Genomic DNA, 16226 nt, shown 5'->3' on the forward strand with positions numbered 1-16226 from the left:
CAAAAAGACAAGAATGGGAGGGAAGAATCTGAGAGCGATTGAGAGAGGGAGCAGTCTGGCTCACAGTCAGTAGGCTGTGCGTATGAGCCTGCCAGCTCTCCTCCCCCTCCACTACCTGCATGCTACTGTTTTCAAAGTCACTACGAGAAACAGCATCAACCTCTGAGCTAGCAACCTACACACTACACGCTATGTATCGTATCTGATTTTACGGCAGTTGCAGGAGCACAACAACTTATGAGCCCAGACTCATAAGTTGCCCATCTTGCAAGACTCTCACGCCTGATGTGGATCTGTTTTCTGACTGCCATCATCATTTGGAGTTGATTTGGCACATATTTTCACTCTGGCAGCGGCAGGCACCACTGACTTTGACCAATGTACCAATCCATTTCACTTCGCATGATCTTCTGTTATATTGGTTTGGTAACGTTCTGCCAGAGCTATACAGCTATTAAATCGTCTGGGGTTTTAACGAGTCCAGTGAGCTTAAGTCTAAGCAGACTTCACCTGCACTGCTGATCAAGTTTTTTTTTTTGTTTTTTTTTATCAGTAAAAGTCATACTGCATGTGTCGTTTCCTGTTTTATGTGGCGCTTACTTTTGCAGGAATTTAACCATTTTAATGCCAGGGCTCGCCTCCCCACTTGTAAATGTTCCACCAAAACAAGTTCCCACAACAGTATTTTGCATGAGGCTCAGCAACTCCCAAGACGATTGTGATTGCTTTAAAGAAAGACAAACCAGCCACGATAAAGGGTTCTCCAGCGCTGACACAGCGCTAAAAGTATGGACATAGGATTGACTGTGCGAGAATAGAGGGAGCGTAAAGTGAATGCAAAGTCGTGGAGATGTTGTTCTTCTGCTGCTGAAGGTCTGATTTACTGACAGCGCCCCTCAGTCAGCATCACACCACATGTCCTCGTCTTGGTGGGAATCCAATTACAGGAGAGAGAGAGAAAAACACTCCGCAGCTTCCCTTCCAGCTCTGATTTTCCCTTCTCGCTCTTTTTAAAGACCTTTACGTGGTTTTCCAGGCAAATCCCCCGCTGAGGAGACGCTCGGCCTGCCAGGGTGCAGCTTTATTTCATTTGGATCAAAAAATACCTCCTCTTCCAAAGCCCCCTCCTCCTTTACTATACTTTCTTTCCTTTTGCCACCTTCCTGTGGTTTTCCCTGCTGAGCAAAGTTTGGCTTTTATGATCTTTTTGTATTATTATCCTCACTATGCTGTTTCTTAGTGGCCCAGGAACTGCTTTGTGTTTCATGGAAACAAATATTATTATTATTAAATTAATAGTGCAATAACAGGTAAATGATCCTTGTCTTCACTGGTCTGTTAGCAACGATCAGTCCAAATGAAAAAGAATGATAATTGTGCAGAAAAGTGCATGTTTGTGCATTTGTGCATCAGACGGAGAGATATAAATTTCTCCACAGCCAGACACATAAAAGAGTCATTCTTACTCTGCTTTTTTCTTATTGAGCTTTGAACATACAAAATCAAAAGGAAAGACCTACTGAGTACATAATACACGTCTCAGGTCAATTAAAGGGAATTCAAGTTGTTGTGAATTTAGGTATGTAATAATGTAAATACTAGAATTCATTTATATAGCACTTTTCTAAACAGGGACCCTATTTACAACTGCTATTACATTGTTAATGCTGCCTCAATAATTGATTTGTGCAGCTGATCTGCTGTTAATGAGCCATATTTGATCTAGTTAGCCTTCACACCAGATCTGCAACACACCCAGGCAAACTGGCACAATATTTCTTAGACAAAGACAGATAACTTTGTGTTTTAGGCTACATTTAAGTTCTAATTTACAACAGGGGACAAATAATTAAGAGTTTGTCATAGACAGTGCTTCACAAAGTTTAGAAAAGTTTCTCTAACTCACCAATTCATAAAACTCGGAGAGAGTCTGGGGCTGATTTGCCGCCACTTCTCATTACTGATGTGCAGGTTTTGCTCTGCAGGACAGAGATCTGATCTCAATGAGGGGAACGAGAACGCATCAAAAATACCAGGTACAAACACAGAGGCGAGATCAGATCAATTATTTTCTGGATAATTTGTCAGAGCAAACAGTAATTCAATTACTCAAAGAATTTAAAAGTATAACGGAGAATAAAACAGTTAAGCAAGGAGCATTATAAAAACAGGAGAAAAACATACTTATGAATTAAGAGAAGGCTTTCTGATGTGAGAGAGTTTCAGAAGGTGATTTAAAGACAGAGCTGGCTTGCCGACATAGTCAGACAGGGACTTCCAAGACTGAGGGACATGGACTTACAAAGCCCAGTCACCCAGGGTAACGAGAAATCTCCCACACAAGCAAGGCTGACAAACTAGAGTACAAGGATTTAGTCCTTTGACAGCTTCACAGAGCATGAAGCCAAAACTGGGCAGTTTTCTGCGTTTCAAGTGTCAGATTGCTATCAAAGAAACATGGTCAGCTTTTTCTACATGAGTGACATTTGACATGAGTCACATTTTTAGTAGACTATTTTAGTAAACTGACAACAGCATGACAGTCACCATGACGTTAGAGAGGGAGAAGCCCTTTACAGCAGTGTGCTACATCATGTTTTTCCTCATTTACTGGGACGTTGTGTCTCTCATGTAGCTTTCGTATCTTTATCTGCCTTATTTACTCTGTATGTGTCTTGTTAGTCTCAGTGACTAAATGTTCTGTCAGTGTTTGGCTAGCTGGAAAACTCATTACCTCAGTTTATTTTATATCTAATCTGATGTGCTGTTGCTCTTTAGTAACCTGCTGGTGGCTCCTCTGTTTACCTACTCTGACTGAAAGTCCTGCTTTCAGTCGGCCTGTTTTGCAAAGTTCTTCTTTCACAGACGAAGACGAGTCTGCCACAGAGTGATGCATCATTACTACTAACACTGGGGTTTCACAAGGACATGTATGTGTGTGAGTGTGTGTTCATAGAGAGGAGGTTGGTAGCACTGAAAGAAGACAATGCAGGATCTACCCCTCCTAAATCCAGAAGGAGAGAAAGGTGGTGAGAGGGAGCTCAAGACTCTGAGATAACACTACTTTATCTTAGTCCCGCATTGAGGGTGTCAAGGAGCAAAGTTCACATACACTCTCACACATGCATCACGTACAAAACACACCACACAAGCTTGGATCTCAGCTAAGTCAGTATCACTACTGTTACGTTTGTGTTAGTGAACAATCTGATTCTTTTCAACAGCACATCGGCGCGAACAAAGGGCGCCGAGTTGATGAGAGCCATTCTTTTTATCGTTGGACCCAATGTCACAACCTGCTGCGTCAGATGGCTTGTTGTACAGATCCATCAGAGAAATACTTGGCAGGTGATTGGATGAACCATCTGTCTATCACCCTCTATCACTTCAGCCAATCTGATCAACTAACCATATGAGGAATTAAATCAAACTCTTGGCCAAGAATGAGCAAAGCAGAAACTTCTTTTCCATCAAGACAAGCCTTTGCTCTTCTTTTAATTAAGAAATACTCTCTAGTTCTGATATAACTGATGCCATAGAAGCATCTACACTAAAGTCTTTGGGAGCTGCCATGGGTTTTTTTTTCCCCGTTGATTTGCATGACATTAGGTTCAGCAATATGAGTAATGTGGTGCTGCAAAACCTAGTTTACACATGCAAAACAAAATTTAATTAGTGGGACGTCTAAGTTGAATCTGCTCCAGATCTTGCCCTATCATTATGCTTGTAATTATTTTGCAGATAAAGCTAGCAGCCCCCACACGCTAAAACAAACAAACAAAAAAAAAAATTGACGAGCTGAACTTTTGAACAGCTCCCAGGAAGGAAGCGGAGCCATAAGATGTGGCTCCGGCTCATCCCAGCAAGTCAGTTAGATGCTCAATCATCAGGGCATCACTCACCCTGTAAGACGACTCATTTCAGTGTTATTTCAGAGGTTCAACAGCTGAAACTTTATACATCCTCATGCCTCACAGGGACCATGACACCAGAGATGCTCCCCCGTGTCCTCATGCTACCCCCATCCAAGAACACCATGTTCCAAAGAGGAGGAACAAACAGGCCACTGCTCGCATTAAAGAGCGCATCAAGACAGAATGAAGTGTTTCCTGTCATTCTCATTTCTTTTGCCCTTAAAATGGTCAGACATGATCATCCTTGACAAGGACAAGGACAGGTTCAGTTTCTCAACACTGACCATTTCTGGTTAGTGCAAAACTAACCAGAGAACAACTTTGACAATCGTCAAAGTTTTGTAGCTACATCAAAAACAAAAAACACTTAGCATGTACGACTCTTGTTGTTTATTTCATTTGACCTGACCTCAACCCCAGCTGTCATACTCAGGCTACTAGACAGCGGCCTGGCTTCTGTCGCTCCAGAGCGAAAACAGAGAATCACAGTCCAACATGCAAGAGAGAAGCTGTTGGGTGGAGATGGAGTCCAGGCCATGAGTCGGGTCTCATTAATGACCACTTTAAAATGTTTCTGGGCGACACACAGGGCGACTGTGGGGGGGTTGTGCTGAGACTTGGAGCTTAGAGGGAATCTCTGCCTCTTTCAGAGTTTCCACACACGTTAACAAGGTGGTCAGCATTTCCACCTTGTCCTTTTCTGACCGAAGATCGAGAAAACACAAGAAACATGCTGACCTGTTGTTTGGCAGGTTGTACAGATTATCCTATAAACATACACTGTGGCATGACCTTCAAAACCACCGGTATCCAATCTCCTGGCACTTTATGACAGGCCGTCATGTCCAAAACCAAACATGATTACATGAGCTGGCATGGCCAGTATACGGAGCCAAGACTTTTAGCTCTTTAATGAAGCGAAGGAACAACTAATGTGAGTAGATCAGCACACAGATAGCTCACCTTCAACAGCCTATTCTAGGAAGTCACACAGGTTGCATAAAACATAAATCAAAGTCTAAAGCTGATGCCCACCAACTCAACCAAACAAAGACACACACTGTGGTTCATTCAGATAAACAAGCAAGTCACAACTGTGCAGTTGAGCAACTAAAACCAGCAAAATGAAGCGACTGAGTCAAGTCAACAACAAAATCCACTGACTAAAAGTAACCAAGTATAAATCTGAAGCGTGTGTGGTCCTCTCAGCGTCATGACAGGAAGGGAAAATGAGTCAGACTGTCGTTGGTAATTCTAAATTACTGAACGGGACTAAGAGTCTACAGCAATGTGAGCAGCTCTGAGATGCTGTACAAAATGCTAGGACATCACCTGCTAACTAAATCCTAATGTTGGCGTGCTAGCATCGACAATGCTAACATACTGATTCCTAGAGTACCACGCACCACAATCACTCTCTTAGTTTAGCACGATAGCATGCTAAAATTTGTTAATAAGCACTAAATGTGGGTTTTGGACAGACTGACAAACATTTTCATCCCCCTATCACAACATGGCTAAAAATTAGGATCCCAACTACAGCATCTTCCTTTTTCCAATATTGTTTTCAATAAATTTAGCCACATTTTAAAATTGCTGACACCAAATAAAGAACGTTCGTTTGGTGGGGGTTTGTTTGGGCCGACACACAGTCTTGGCAGTGAAGGTTTGCCTGAGTGGATCACTTTAGAGAAAGTTAGATTATTCTGGTTGAATTGCGGTTCGCTCTGCCTTGGCTTGTAACAATGGCTTTGAGCTGGATTGCTTTATGTGGAAAAACTGCAAACAGTCTTCCAATTTGACCATTTATTGCAAGTAATTAAACAGGTTGGGTGAAATCAAAAATCTTGAAAATGAAGCACTTTGTGTTCATTTCTGGAGGAATCTAAAGAGTTTTTAAACCACACAGCGACGAAGATGGAAACAAACGTTCATCCACATTCAACCAGGAAACAGGGGAAAAAAACAACTTGGATAGAACAATAATGGATTTTCAGCATATGTGTTTCAAAGGATGGAGATGACAACAATACACCCATCCAAACTGTATTTTGGCAACAGAAAGGAAATGAAATGCAGATACAGTATATCTGATGTGGAAATAATCCATATATGAGACACATGCCAGTTGTTAAGAGGCTCCTGCCTTCTGTACAAGTCAGCACGCAATCACATGTTCACAAACCATGTATGAGCAGAATCATGAGTCAAGAAATCTAAGGCTGACTAAACTAAACCCGGCATTATCAAAGTTTGAATTATGTCTTTTTTCCAGTAGGCATACATTCAGTAGGCTCAAAAAGTCAGATTATCGACCAATGAAGAGGCAGAAGTCGAGTGAATGCTGATAAAGAAGAAGTCAGGTCAATCACAGTGTATTTGTGTATCTGTGGAATGTGCGTGAGGGGGCGCCTCATCTCTAACATATGAATAGTAAATTTGAAAGTAAAGATGTGTGAAGGAGGAGAGAGATGACATCAGAGACCCCTGCAAAGATGTTTCAGAAGTGAAAATACTGCCAAAATGACCAAATCTTGCGTGACTCAGCCTTGAGAAATTCCTTGAGACAAAGTCAAGAAACATTTCTTTAATTTGTCAAATACAGCCCGAGTTGGACTGTTTTCATCCAACCACATGCTCTTCATTGTAACGTCTGGATGCGTTTGTGAAGGAAAGCAAGAAAGAGAAAGTCAAATGGGAGAAGTGGGAATAACATGGACACGAGATCTGAGTTCAATAACTGTCTTCACTTGGTTAGATCCTCTCACTTAAGGTGTGAGAAAGCCATGCGCTTTAAAGATGTGAGGAAAGAGGAGGAAACAGATGCAGCATTTCTGTACGTGTCATGAAACATCCTTCTCTTTTCAGCATCATCTAAAGTCGTGTCAGCTTCTGATGTTCTCTGCAGACCCGGATCAGCATTATTTCTCGTTGTACTTGCACAGATAATGCACTGTGTTGTCCAAACGTTTGGGGTGCACAGCCATCACATCTGTGGATCATTTTAGGGCCACAACTTACAATTATTTCATCACTGCTTCATCTGTTCATTATTGTCTTACTTGACTGATTCGTTTGTGGCCTCAAAAATGAAAATTATTGCCACTTTGGCTATAATATATGCAGCAAATTATGGAATGATGAAAAATGCTAAAAAGTAGCATAACAGTAGCACAAATAGAGAAGGGTTACAAGTCATTAATCTAATTTATTTTTCATCATAAAACGTCCACAGAGCTTTGACAAAGGGGAAGGACGTATGTCATTCAGTCATGTTTCATTGATCTTATTTGCATCTCATTGAAACACCAATATTGTCCTGCTGCCTGAGTGTCTGCGGGGCAATCAGAAAAGTCTATTTTCAGTCATGAACTGAAGTTTTCAAAAACGTTTCACACAGTTAAAGTTTCTAGTAGCTATAGCTTTTAACAGCATAAGGGTGTTTTAATGCTTATGAAGTCAAATTTTCTTCTTTCAAAAGTTACATAATTTCACTTACAAAGACAACTAATTATGAAAATTCAACAGTCACTGACCACTTCACTCTGTAGGCACACTCTCTCAGTGATTTTCTTCTCTCTGAACAATCTGTTCAGTGACTCGTTCAGCTGCTGGAAAGCAGCACGATTCTTCTGATGTAAATGATACTTTTCAGCTCCAGCCATTTCTCATTTCTGTCTCTCAAACAATATAAAACACACAACTATGTTCTCTGGAAATGGATCAGTAACCTTCCTCAAAGTACCAGCAGAAGTGATTAATATACTCTGCCCTCTGTGAGATGATCGGTGCTTACAGGATACTATGGAAGACAAAACTATAATGATCCCACAGGGAGAGCTGGATCATTGTCGCAACAAAAGTAGCATGAAGTATGGAAACAATAAAAAACAATCATGACTCCATGACATCTATCATCATCTCATACTTAATCTGTGTAAGAGCCTGAGCTCACGTACTGTAGTGTCAAATTATGGGTGTTATCTACAGCAGTAATGAGCCCTGCGGGGTATTTAAACCAGAACAGCATGCCAATCAAGTGGAGGGATGGTCTGTAGTTCAGCGGAGCCCATCAGTCCTGTCAGAGTCCACAGCTGAGAGTGTTTAGAGCGAGCGGGTTCAGAAAGCATCAAAAAATGAACTCTCCCCATCATAAATGTGCTGTAACAGCAAGCGCAGACAATACAGAGACAATTCACACCAACTCATACATAAACATGCAGGCTCACACACACACACTCACATCAGTCACAATCTGAGTATGAACCATGTGTATTTGGCTTGGCATGCCTGAAATCTGACCTCCAGCAAAGAAAGAATAAGAACACGAAACGGCCAGAACAATAGAAATGTAGAAATCAAACTGATTCACCCTCATCGCTGCGAAAACCGCAGCAGAGGAGGAGGAGACCTGCGGCTGGCAAGGTCTTTGTTTGGATGGCGAGAGCAGCAGGGGTTTACCTCCACACATCACCACAAAACCCTCTGAGACAGAGACATTACATTTACATTTTGCACATTTAGCAAACAGTCTCATCCACAGCAACGCACACAGCGTGCAGCAGAAGACGGCGGCAGCGGTGGAGAAGCTGAGAAGGTCATAAACGTTTAAAACAACCGAGTGCCAGAAGTGGAAAGAGTCAGAGTTATGGTGTGTCGACAACAGGTTGGACAAATTAAATGAAGGCTGTGTCTAGTTGGACAAATAAATCATCAAAAGAAATTAATTATTTCTGAAATATCACTGTTAGACTTTTCTTAAAGTATCCTTTTCACAGAATCCCATGCCTTGTGTTGAGTGCTACCATAATTTAAGTACCATAAGTACCATAATTTGCTTCACTGTTTTGATAGCAACTAAGCTCACTTTCTTTGGGACGGTGTGAATTTTTCCAAATGGTTAGCATGTCACCTTCAATCAAAACTCAAGAAATATTACTTTTTCCCAGATTATTTGAGTACAAGAACGCAGAGCCAGATGAAGAAATAAGAACCTAAAACCAGAAATTATTGGAAAACGTTCAGCCTGTCTGGACACGACAGGTCTGTGTGTACAGATTGGACCATTAGACTGACCGGGTCTGGGTCAAATACAGTTTAAAGGCTTCAATTGTCCAATCAAAGCCTGGCAACCAAGACTAGGCACTGTAGACCTGTCAAGCTTGAGATTTCAGCCCATGTAGTAAAAACAGTACTCGGGGGCGTAGTGCCTTTTTTAAATTGCCTCTCCAAAACCGAAAACTCGAGAGCAAAAAGCAAGAATGTGAGAAACTGTGTTTAACTGTTAACACATCCTGCTAACTACCTACCCCAACAGTAGTAACCGAACGGTACTTCCAAGGCCAAGGAGCACATCGTCAACTAACTACAGTAGTTTGAGGAGTTACAGGTTACATTAAAAAAAAGCTCCGTTCACGACCAACACATACAGCGTTTAGCGTCTCCACATTGTGTGGACGCAGGCCGTGGATGAGTTCGGAGTTTATGCTAACGTTAGCAGCGCTGCTCTGCTCTTTATTGGATTTATGGAAATTTACACTTCAGCACCCCCAGCCAACATTATGTGAGAGTTACATCTGCCAAACACGCTGTTGAGATCTCATCCTAAAAGCCTGTCTGGTAGCACTTTCTATAAAGGTCATGTCTACAACGCATTATAAGCACATTTATAAGACTTTATAATGCAGTTTATTAAGCCTTATAAGTGGTGGGCAAAATGCATTATAAGTTCAGTATTCTTCATGCTTTACACCCCCATGACCACAGTGCAACTGTGTTTGACAGAGGAGTCCTGGGGTCCACAGCATATTATTAGTACTATAACTTTAGTTAGTTATCAGGACATATAGAGAAGTGCTCCTAATGTATCAAACACACAATAAAGCCTGAGTTTCTGAAATTGAACCATGTCTATTTAACATCAATATCACGCTATAACATGACTTTTTGAGCTTCAGTTAAAGTGACAGTGCTGTGTAAGGTTATTAGCATTTGTATGATACTGCAGTAAAACACAATTATGAGGACTTATGTGCAGTATGCTGGCTGCAAGTAAAGTGTCAGACAAATTAATCTAAGCAATGTCAAGTCTTTATTTTCCAAAACACAGCTTTTTAATTAATTTCATTTCAATTTTTAATTTTAATTAAAAATTGTTTGGAACCATCGCACCAAACACAGTGGCCAATGGTACAAGACGGGGGTATTATTTGTCAGTCTCCAGGACAGATGTGAATGTGCAACAGGAAGTAAAGCAGGGTGTTGCTGTGAGTGAGCATGTGAGCTCATCCAGTCTACACTGGGTGAATAAAAAATTCAATAAAAAACAGCGAGTCTCTTTAGAAAACAAAATCAGTGCAGTCGCAGCACTTTTTTCCCAAAGTACCCAAATGAAAAAAAAAGTTTAAAAAAAGTGTTTTCAGGGAATCCCTTTTTAAAACGAGGTAGCTGTGAACATTAAAAAATTGACTTGAGACACACACTAACTCCTGCAGCAGTTCAAATCTGCCATCAACAGTCAAGAAATGAGAAACCTGCTTTTGTCTGTCTCTGCCTGGAATCAAGGACCCACCGTTTTAAAAGTTAGTGAGAATTTGGAGCGGTAAACCTCACGTCGTTATCATGGTGAACTGCAACATACCATGCAGAGGAAAGCATGCCAGGCATAGCAACAGGAACTAAGGTGAGTGGGGCTTACAGAGGATCTCAGTAAAGCTCCTTTGTGAAAGTGGTCTCAGACCTACAGCAAGAAGTAATCATCCATCGAGACAAACTGCGACTAAAGCTTTCAGTCTGTCTGCAAATATGGAAATATGTAGGTATATTATATATAAATAGGTAGCTGCTTCATCCGCGCTGTCTGGACAACATACCGCTCTTACTGAAAGTGGAATGAAAGTAATATTTACAAACAGACACAACGGATCAATCTGGTCGCCCCTGAAGTTACTTGCAAATTCAATTTGAGCCAGGTTTGTGCTGAACTGCCTCGAGAAACATGGCAAGATATATACAACCTTATCCAATCCACCTCCTCCAGCCCCACACATCTCTTGTAGAGCCAGAAATTAAACACGACGCAGAGCCTGTTACAGTCTAACCTTGACAGTGAACAGATCAGATGGTCTGGCCTCGCAGCAGACCTGGTGCCTCATTTATTAAAGGATCTTCTTACGCCAAAAACCAAATCCAAGCCAAAGTTTGGCCTCAGAAGAAAGCTACCTAAACGTCAAAATGAGTCATTTACATTGCCTTTCTCCTCTTATGAATCATACATCATGAGCTTAAAGTCTTACAAGCTGTCATAATGTCTGCACTGAATTCATTCATTTCTTTCAACCTATACGTTTTAAGATGCTCATATGATGTCAAAGGATATTTTCAGATATTAGACCCCTGCAGGCTGTATGTAATAGAGAAAAAGAGCAAGAAATTAGACAATTTCATCAAAAAATATATCATGCATGTCAGAAACCGCCCCACATTGCCCTCATATATCATCCATGCTGTATTTATCCTTGTTTAAATGACAAAAAAACACTTGTATCTTCACTGATGATTCAATAGTTAGACCAAATTTGGTGTTGGGGTTCACTGTAAGGAGTCTGTATTCCCTGGCTTCCTCTAAATGAACACTGTGCAATAAAAATAACTAATCCCATCTATTCCTGTCAGACTTTCTACATTTTAGGTTATGATGCAGGACTAACTCCCCGAGGAGGATGCCTTCCCAAAATGTTTCAGCTCTGGACTAAAGCTGAGAGACAGAAAGTTCAAGTTCACATTTAGTTTTACTGTCGCGGAGCCAGGCTGGTGGAATTCAGCTCAGTGCAGATGAAGACTGCAGCACAAGGTAAGTAAAAATCTCTCATCCTGACCTCTTAAAGCTTAGCTGCTGTTGGCTGATGAATTACGACACTTTTACACACAGTGCAGGTCATTAGTCAGTCTCTGAGTGATGATCTTCAGGATTTTCTTTATTATTTTTCTCTCCCAAGTGGGTTTATGCAGTTTCCAAAAAGGGGATCTACTGCGTGGAGTCTGGAAATGACACAGCGGAGTGGTTCTGTGGTTACGGAAACAGTTCCAGAGTCTCAGAAAGATTGAGTCCTGCCTACAGGCACCAGCACCCGCCGGTCCAGTCAAAATGCTCATGAGCAAAACACCATTCTGGGAAAGACAGTCAGCTGAATGCCAGACTGTGAATGTGTGGTGTACAGCAAGTCTCTGCTGTTTCACTCAGCAGCTCAGGCTTATTAGACCAAAGGAGGAACGTCAGCTGTGAGTCAAGAGACTCTTACCTGAAACAAGTGCTGTTCTTCCCCCCAGCTCTGACACAGGGATACTCCACAGTCAAGATTTTATTATCTGGACACTCGGCTCTGAGAACAGAAAGACACATGGAAACAAATGTGTTTCACCAGCATGTTGCACACTGTACACGGCAACTATGGTAATAATTGATTCATCGTTTCATGCAAGAAAACATGCAAAGCAGTCTATTGTTCCAGCTTCTAGTAAATTGATTATCATGAAATTTGAATGTGGGTTTGAAACTGCTGATGATCATGGATTTCACTTTGGCAAGGGCCGAACTGTCACAGCCACTTTTCACTGTCTCCTGACACTGTATGAGCAAACAGATTAGTCAGTTATTCGAGAAACCAACCAGCAACTTAATCGATAATGAAAACGATAGCTAGTCTACACATAACTTAAACACAAAAACATGAATCGCGTCAGAAAACATTGAGCAAGACATTTTACAAAACATGTCAGTGGTGTCTGCTGTGGATGGAAACACTGTTACTAAATGACCTCAAACATATCTGGTATTTCTGCCACATATTTGCCCAGCTGATTTATTACTCAATAGCTCTTAGTCTTCTCACAGTCTAGACTCGGTTTCAGCTAAACCATGTAAAGACTCTTAAAGGCATTGACACAGCTGTGTTTATGTCCATCAATCAAATGGTACATATTTGTATACCACAGCAACAGAATAATAAGTTCACACTGAACCTCTACATCATAAATCTGAGGCTGTGTGTCATCATCAGACTAGATGACTGCTGCTTCATTATGTGGGTTTTAACCTGCTGTTTCCTCTCCGCCACACAATATTGGGTACATGTGCTCCACTCACATCCTCTCCTCACCTCCTGACCTGCTGTCACCGGCCACCTTGATAGCATCTGTCACGTTATGTCTGAGCACAAGTAACATTTGGCTCTCTGCACCGCGACCGATCTCAACCATTTGGAGTTTCCCTTTGCCTTTTGCGTTTCCTTGAGAATCACATTAGATCAGACGCGCTCCGGCGGTTCATCCAGAGGTCTCCCCTCCGACAGCCTGCGCTCACAGTGCCTCGTCAAACCAATAAGGCATAGACTAAACTCTGTTATGGCTTTTGGCACTGTGCGCTAATCCGACAGTGGAGTGCTTGTTTAGAGATTAAATTAGATGCCGAAACAAACTAGTGTGTGAGTGGAGCGGATGTTCAAATCACTGTAGATCATCAGTAAACTGCTGTTCAGACGTTGCGGCTCAAGTTGAAAACTTAAAAAATAAAAGTTTTGGAGTTTTGGGTTATGACATAAAACCGACATTTGTAAACCACTAAATCCCTGTTAAATGTGTGATGGATGAGGCTGACATGGCGCCACCAGCTGCCGCTCATTCACAAAAGATCAAGGTGTTTTTAGGATCTTCTTATAAAGTCCGAGAGACTCACCTCGAGGTGTCCACTGCAAGCGTCGTCCTGACGGAGCTGGCCCCAGATTCCCACAGGAAAACAACACAGATAGCGCCAAATGGTAAAAGAGTCGCACCATAAAGTTGACCCATGTCCCTCTGCGCTGCGGGACAGATGATCTGTTCAAGTGAAAACGCCTTCACATCAGCAAAACGCCAACGTTTTCATCTGGCAGGTACCAGCGCGGGTAGTAGGCTTGTATGAAAGTATCAGAAATCCTTGTCAAGTATCCCGCAGAGGTGACGCACATGGAGCCTGTGGGATAATGAGCGCTGCGCTGCGCGTCCGGAGCCCTGTCCTAACTTTGCGCACTGAGGCAGAGACCCCTTGGAGAGCTACTGAAGGCTTTACAGCCCAGTGTGTTCTCACTAATCCCTCTGGATTTACATTCCTGCCTTTAAAGGAGAGACTCAAAGTAACTAGGTATACAACCGCGCAGCCTATGGGTGGTGATAACATGTAGCATAGTAATAATAATAATAGTTAAGTAGAGCCCTTAAGACCAAAATTACATCCACACTAACACTGCTGATATTTTGGAAGGTAACACATTTCATAATTGAGTTTCACAACATTGCAGTGAACTGGGAGAAACTTCAGGCACTGGGGGGCGCTATTGAGGGGTAATGGGATTAAAATGCCTAATAAAAATAATAAAATAACCATCATCCGTCATCAGCATTAAAAATAATAACTAATGACACTAACTGATGACAAATGCAGAGATTGTCAGAAAGGCTCTATGGATAACAAAACAATTCTACCTCTAGTGTAGATTGAGCTCCTTCAATGAAGCACAGTTAGTAGGTGCTTTATTTAATACACTGATGCAAAAACAACAGACTAAATGATAAAAGAGAGTCAAACTGCAAACCTAATGAAAAAACGTCAAGAAAATACAACAAGAGCACACATAGCATTGGTCCAGAATTTAGTAAAGAACACTGGCTAACAGATGCATTTTTAGTTTTGATGTAGAAAAAATAAAAAATAGAATAAACAAATAACAAATAAAAAATCCAAATGTTGAGGCCAGCCCCAGATAAGTTCCAAATATGTGCAGTGGAGCAGCTAAAAGAGGTTTCCCCATGTTTGGATTTCGTTTTGGAAACAGCCAGATCAGTGCCAACCAAGGTTGTAGCAGAGGAACACAGATGTGTTTTGGTCGCAGACCACTCAGTGATTCGTGAAGGAGCTGTAATTTGACATCAGTTCTTTGACAGACTGATATGACAAACCTGTGAGATGTGTTCTTTGTTTGTCACAAGCTGAATGAGCTGCAGCTGTCTGAATGCCTTTTTTTCTAAGTATTCTAGAAATAAAAACACGATTTCACTCTTTTAAATCTTAACTGAACATTAATTGAATTAACTGAATCTACTGCGATTCAGTGACAGATAGTTCACTTTTTTCCATTTTTATTCTTGGCAATTTTGCCACATCCCATCATTGATTTGTTAAGTCCATCAAATGATGAAACAGTGCTCATTTTATGACTCAGATATGTAAATGTGAGTGTCATCAGCATAATTGTGGTAGAAAAATTGTTTTTGTATTTTGTTTAAGCAGCAATTAGCATGTCCCAAGCAGCCTGAGAGACAAAGAGCAATTCTTTAAAACAGAAAATATAAAATATAAACCACACAAAAATCAATAACCCCATTGCCAACTTAAACGTACACACTAATAACAGATAAATTCTATAAAAAGTCAGCCCTGTGCAGTTGTCGGAGAAATTAGATTTACAGACCAAAACTGTTTTTTGTTTGAGGCTGTGTACATATTTATATCGGCTGTAAAGCTGGACATTTCAATGTGGGGATCTATGGGAACTCACTTTTTGACACACTTTTGGAACCAGACACAAGTGGCCATTCCAGGAACTGCAGTTTTTGGCGCTCAAGGCATTGGCTTCATTTTTCAGCCCTGGATGCTGCCACAAAATTTCATAGCAGTACGTCGTCAACATGTGATTGTTAAATGCCCACATCAAGAATGAGAGTACGCAAGAACAAAACAGAGAATGAGAAAACCCAATCAATATATAAATACATACAGTCTAATTGCATCCAGATATTGTAAAAAGGGGCCCCAAGGTTAAGTCCCAACTACACCCCATGTTTGAGAAAGCTTGGAACAATTTATCTCTGACCTTTGCTAAAGGTACTCAAGAATCAGAATGAGCTGCAGCAATAAAAAAAATATAACAAAAATATTTGTGTCTGATGGGACAAATTTGGTGTAGGGTTCCCTCACCCTCAGTGCATGAGTTTCAAACTCAAAGCCAAACAAATAGAGCAGGATTTACAGGGTGTTACTGTCCAATGAGCTGCTTGTTTCATGCATATGACATAAAATCACAATTTAATACACAATATATATACATTTTCTCTGTGATTTGACTGGGCTTCTCATTGAAGTTACCATTGACAAGTGTATGCACTATGTGGAATATTTCCATGATTTTATTTTCCTTTTAGCTTTTTTCAGTGTTTCATAATGCAAATACTTGAAGTTTCAAATTAAACAAGATAGACCTTATCCCAACACACTTATCT

At 41.1% G+C, this 16226-nt stretch overlaps 1 protein-coding gene across 1 annotated transcript in view; it reads right to left on the reverse strand.

Annotated features, from left to right (window-relative positions):
• Nucleotides 1–13760, reverse strand: part of LOC121609362 (collagen and calcium-binding EGF domain-containing protein 1-like) — a 35701-nt gene extending 21941 nt beyond the window's left edge. Inside the window, exons 1-2 of the mRNA XM_041940971.1 lie at nucleotides 13648–13760; nucleotides 12215–12295 (exon numbers count right to left, since the gene is read on the reverse strand). Coding sequence (XP_041796905.1) covers nucleotides 12215–12295; nucleotides 13648–13760 — 194 coding nt within the window. The remainder of the gene's footprint in view (nucleotides 1–12214; nucleotides 12296–13647) is intronic.
• Nucleotides 13761–16226: the final 2466 nt, after the last annotated feature.

The sequence above is a fragment of the Chelmon rostratus genome, chromosome 1 (assembly GCF_017976325.1).
Source record: "Chelmon rostratus isolate fCheRos1 chromosome 1, fCheRos1.pri, whole genome shotgun sequence".
NCBI classification, from domain to species: Eukaryota; Metazoa; Chordata; class Actinopteri; order Chaetodontiformes; family Chaetodontidae; genus Chelmon; species Chelmon rostratus.